Source organism: Hibiscus syriacus, unplaced genomic scaffold, assembly GCF_006381635.1.
Source record: "Hibiscus syriacus cultivar Baekdansim isolate YM2019G1 unplaced genomic scaffold, ASM638163v2 tig00110528_pilon, whole genome shotgun sequence".
Lineage (NCBI taxonomy): Eukaryota > Viridiplantae > Streptophyta > Magnoliopsida > Malvales > Malvaceae > Hibiscus > Hibiscus syriacus.
Window position 1 is genome coordinate 3,446,470 of NW_024062770.1, and position 5,261 is coordinate 3,451,730.

General features: G+C 37.0%; 1 protein-coding gene across 1 annotated transcript; it reads right to left on the reverse strand.

Annotated features, from left to right (window-relative positions):
* Positions 1–240: 240 nt before the first annotated feature.
* LOC120130195 lies at positions 241–5,004 on the reverse strand. The gene is made up of 6 exons (XM_039147495.1): positions 3,936–5,004; positions 3,124–3,745; positions 2,744–3,017; positions 2,583–2,672; positions 1,032–1,787; positions 241–417 (listed from the first exon to the last, which is right to left on the reverse strand). The coding sequence occupies exons 1-6, from the start codon at positions 4,042–4,044 to the stop codon at positions 289–291; spliced, it is 1,980 nt and encodes a 659-aa protein (XP_039003426.1). The 5' UTR covers positions 4,045–5,004; the 3' UTR covers positions 241–288.
* Positions 5,005–5,261: the final 257 nt, after the last annotated feature.

Below are 5,261 nucleotides of genomic sequence, written 5' to 3' on the forward strand. Positions count from 1 at the left end.
CTATTTCTCGTAAAAGAGAAAAGAAATATCTCCTAGAGATGCAAATTTATGGCATCTTCCGACTGCAATCAAAATAGTCCACTCCCAAACCTAAAGAACTCTCTGTTGTTATAAACGGGTAGGACTTAATTATTGAACTATTTGCAAAATGCGCCATCAAACCAGAACCCACCCCCTCAACTCATCAGCTTTCTTTCAAACAAAAAAGTAACGGGGAAAACTGATCATCTGCATAAAATATTTTTAAAAAAATAAAACTTTGGATGTACCATGTAGGGACAAAGAAAGTCAAGCTTCGGATCCAGAGTCAGACGAGCTCAGTTCAGAAGCAGCTCCATCCAAATCAGTTGCAAAAGATTGAGCCAGCTTTGGCTGCATGGCACGGCTCAGTTTCAGAGATGGCCTCAGTTTCATGTACTACAAAACCAAATGAATACACAATAAGCAAATAGCTTGCAGAAATCGTCTCATATCTCACATCTTTTGTAAAATAAGATAGTTCTCTTACAAAGGTAGAAGACAAATACAACAAACCTTTATAATTTTCCTCATCGCTATAATAATAACATATTTTTATCAAGTTCACCATCCACCAGATGAGAATGTTCAGCTCCACCTCCATATAATTTTCGGTATATATCAAAGTTCATTAAAAACACTAATATACTGTTAGAGATGGGCTCGGGGTGGAGCTGGCCGGTTTTTTGACTGCCCCGACACCTACCTGAATATATTAATATTTTAAATTAATTAAAATAATATATTTTATAATAATATATTTAGAATTATTTATTATATTTTAAACGATTAAATTAAATATATTTTTTAATAATTAAATAATATATTTTAATAATATAAAAAAATTCTTAACATATAAGTAAAAATATATTTTAATAATATATTTTAATACAACATATATAAGTAAAAATTAACCGGATCCGGTTGGGTCGGTGATTTTTCACCTTAAACCCAGCCCCGAAGTTATATGCTATATAACTCGAGAGAATGAGATAAGGGAAGATGTATCTTACCTCCTGATAGAAAGCATTTATCTCCTCTTCTGTAAGGCCTTCATCTTCACCAGAGTTCTCTTCCCAGCCAAGAGAACGAAGAAAGGCAGCTTCTTCCTCATCTGGATAGATCATAGAAGCGGATCCCATATCCTTTTCACTATCATCAGCAAATCGTTGATCCTCTTGACAGGAATCACCAATGTTGGTTTCAGCAATACCATTTTCATTAGCATGAGAAGTTGAAGAGGCACTTACTACTTCCTTTGTAACTTCAGATTTCTCTAAGGTGGAAGATGCGATATGATGGTGTGAATCTGAGAGAACAGCAGAAGTCTTTGATGACGTCTTCTTCTTCAGCAGATTAAAAAAGTCATTTCGGCTCTTGGTTTGAGCCAAAGAGGGTCTCTTTTCTGCAGTGAACCCAGCTCCTGAATTCAAGGCAGCTGCCTTATGTCCCCCCGCAGAAAGCTTTGGGCTGTTAGAGTTTCTTGCGGGATCAACAGCATGTGTGCTAACTGTAACTTTGGTGTTCATACTTGTTGGACTAACAACATATTTTTGAGTAGAGGATGAGACCCCATTCTCCCATCCCGGTTTGAGAACCAAAAACTTCCCAGATGTTTTCGGCATATCAGACTTGACTTGTTCACCATGAGGAGACAGATTACCATGATGAATTAAAGAAGGTTGCTGCTGCCCTCTCTTCACAGCTATATTTATCTCACTTGTTCTGCTGACTGGTTTGCCCTTTGATTTATCCACAGAATTGAGAACCTGGGACAAAAATTTAGGTAGTTATTACCAAAATTTTAGAAGTACTAAATATATTGTTATTTATTTATGAAGTAGACAGGTAACAAACAGAACAGAGCTACATCCAGAACACTTATTGAGCAGACAGTAAACTTGCTAACTGCATTTAACCCTGGCATTTGAAAATCTCTTGAAAAAGTACAAAGACAATGTCAATGACAGTTCCATCTGAAGGCTAAACAAGGAAAGACACAATGTAAAGACAAGTCCTCATGAACTTCAAACCCGAAAAAACAAATCCAGAGTGGAAAAGATAGAAGAAATAGCATAATTGTTTTTAATATCTATTCTGTCGAGAAAAAGTGACTAGATTCCTTGAAAAGTTCTATAGTTTATCAAACTGTAATTATTTGAAGACGCTGACTAAACAAACTGCAGGGGACCTAATGAGTTTCTTTCCAAATCTCATTCTTGTCTCTCAATTACAATTGGTAAAGATAATCAACAATCTCAGAATACTATAGAGCCAAAAATAGTATACTCCCATATCTACACTAAATTAAAATTAGCAACAACTTAAGGCAACATCAAATATCAGAAATAATTCTTCACGTTTATGAAAAATCATAAATGCAAAAGAATATTATCATTAGCAATTGTGCCTTTAAGAATTTCAGAGCATTATGGAACTTAGTCAACTAGTCATTTGTATCATATAAACAAGAAATATGTCTGGATAGTACACTTGATAGAAGTGCAAGTAGAAACCTAAATCAAAGGCTAGGGAGGGAGACAAAAGGTGAGGGGTTGCATTACCGAACCCTTGGGCATTGAAGGTGTCACTGGTATTAGTTGCTTTGATTGCTTAATAGCCAGTTCCTTGCGCCTTTGAGTCTTGACAGATAACTGTATGAAACAAAAACTTCCAATTAAATCACAGACGTATTGTATTAAGAAGTAAGTGGCTGATCAGTTACCTGAGGAGCAGTATGGGACCGTGAAGGAGCTTGTGCTAGTGCTAGAGCCATATTAAGACCAAATGTGCCAGTTGGAGTCACAGAACTTGAGGTGGAAACAGTTAGATGGGTAGTCAAGGAACCCGTGTTACTACTTCCAACCATGCTGGGGGCTTCTGCCAAAGCTGAGGTCCATCCATCTCCACTAATCAAAGCTGAACTACCAACCGGCAAATTCTGAGAAGCGGAGCTCAAACCAGGAGACGAAACTCTAGTTATCTCAGGCACCACTTGCCTATCTCAGTTCCAAGCGAGGGAAAATCCCTCTCAATCACAGCCTTGTGGTTGCTATTCCAAACAGCACCCCCAGAAAGCAGACCATTGCCATTGTTATGGTTTACGTTATACTGTCTCTAGCATCCAGCCCAACTTCTGCCAAAGCTGAGGTCCATCCATCTCCACTAATCAAAGCTGAACTACCAACCGGCAAATTCTGAGAAGCGGAGCTCAAACCAGGAGACGAAACTCTAGTTATCTCAGGCACCACTTGCCTATCTTCAGTTCCAAGCAAGGGAAAATCCCTCTCAATCACAGCCTTGTGGTTGCTATTCCAAACAGCACCCCCAGAAAGCAGACCATTGCCATTGTTATGGTTACCGTTAATACTGTCTCTAGCATCCAGCCCAACCCTTCTAGACAAAAGCTCATCTTGTTTCCTAGAGAACATAGAATTTGAACGGTGCAACGTTTCTATTTCAACCCTACTGGTTAACAGACTTTCTAAAGGTTCAGAATCAGCAAAGTCCCAATGGTCCCCAAAGTTCAACCTCACTTTATCCCTCTCCCGATCCTTATCGCGGTGACTCCTACTAAAGCTACTGTATGCATGCTTCACAGAACCATTACTCGAACTCCTCCGTGTATTCAAAGAAGATGACCGATCCAAAAATGATGAACTATGGGAATCAAAATCACTTACATTCCTATAGTTTCTCTGTCTCCCATGATGCCCTGAAGAAAAATCTAATATATCAAAAAAAAAACATATGGTTACAACACATTCCAGAAGTGGTATACAAACATTTCTACAACCATCACTATTAGAAAATAGAATGAAGGAATGGGAAACACAATATACAAATTGAGCACTTTGTAATTAAGTGTAAATAGAAAGAGAACTGCAATAGGTATTTAAAAGTTGGTGAAACGGTACCTGAGAGGGAAGAAGAGGAAGCAAAGTTGTGAGCCGAGTTGCCACCACCAGTAACAGTGCTATTACTTTTCAACCATTCTGGAACAAAAGTTGGTTCTCTTCTTTCCATAAGGGATATTAAATACGATCATCAGAGAAGAGAAACGAAAAGGGGGGGGGGGGACTTCTCCAACGTTCTTCAAACCCTTACCAAATTGATTTTCTTCCTACACTATACTCCCAAACTCTTAACCAATGGCCAAGAGATTGCTTGATCAAACGAAAAAGAATTATATCACAACTACGAAGCCGTGTCGACGAAAACAATGGCGTCAATCAGGAGGCTATATAATTAAGTCTCCCTACTCTTCCATTCTTATTAAAAGATGGATTTGCAGATTACTGATTCTGCAATCTCAAATGACAGTCGTAGTTCCCAATAAAATAAAATAAAAATAGAAAAATTCCAGCCCTGTTTTCAAATCAACAACTCGGGAAAACAGAGGAAAAAGAACTCTCCAAAGTAAAACTTAACGCCCACATGCCACTTAAATTCGGGAAAATATCACTGAATAACAATAAATTGGGGATAAAATCAAAAACCCTAGATGAAATTTCGATTATAAGTTCCCAGCTGCTAGGAATTGAACCCCAAAGGGGTAACGAGAAATATTGGGAAATCCTAACAAATTACAAGAGTGCAGATGACAGAAAAAAGGAAGAGTAAACCTAACCGCCGCGACGATTCCAAACTATCGCCTGAAAACGTAACCGTTTTATGAAAATAACCGTATCCCAATAAAAACAATGCGTTTTTTTTTTCGGAGGAAAAAAAGGGTATAATTACGACCCAAAAAAAAAAGCACAAGAAAGAAAACGAGATGGAAAGTTTCAGTGAAAGAAGAGGGGAAACACAAGAAAAGTGAAAGCGAGGGACAAATGGAGTAAGAAATAAAAGATTGCTGTAGGCAAAAAATAATAGAATATCGATTTTAGGGATTTGTTTGGGGATAGAGAAGATAAAGCTTTTAAATTCTCCATTTCTTCTGTTGATACTTCAGGATGAAAATTAAGAAACCTATGAAGAACAGCCCTTCTTCTGAACAAATAAAACAAAAGTTTTATTTTATTTTGTATTTTAAAATTTTAAATAACCAAAATTAATTTTGTAAGTAACTAATAATTTATCAATTTTGTAAAATTTATTTATTTTTATTGTTCTCTTGCTTTTCTTTATTGGTTCTGCTTAGATGGATGGTTTGCTCTACAAAACAACTTTTGCATCTCTATCTATCTTTATCGCAATCCCTTCATCGATTACAAATTTCTTAACTTTAAAATAATATT

Excerpts from the sequence above, each read along its gene's own strand:
- LOC120130195 (XM_039147495.1), bottom strand. The coding sequence starts at position 4,044 with ATGGAAAGAAGAGAACCAACTTTTGTTCCAGAATGGTTGAAAAGTAAT. Across the intron at positions 3,018-3,123 it reads GATGCTAGAGACAGTATAAC|GCAAGTGGTGCCTGAGATAA; the intron begins GTAAACCATAAC and ends GAACTGAGATAG. Across the intron at positions 418-1,031 it reads TAAATGCTTTCTATCAGGAG|TACATGAAACTGAGGCCATC; the intron begins GTAAGATACATC and ends TTGGTTTTGTAG.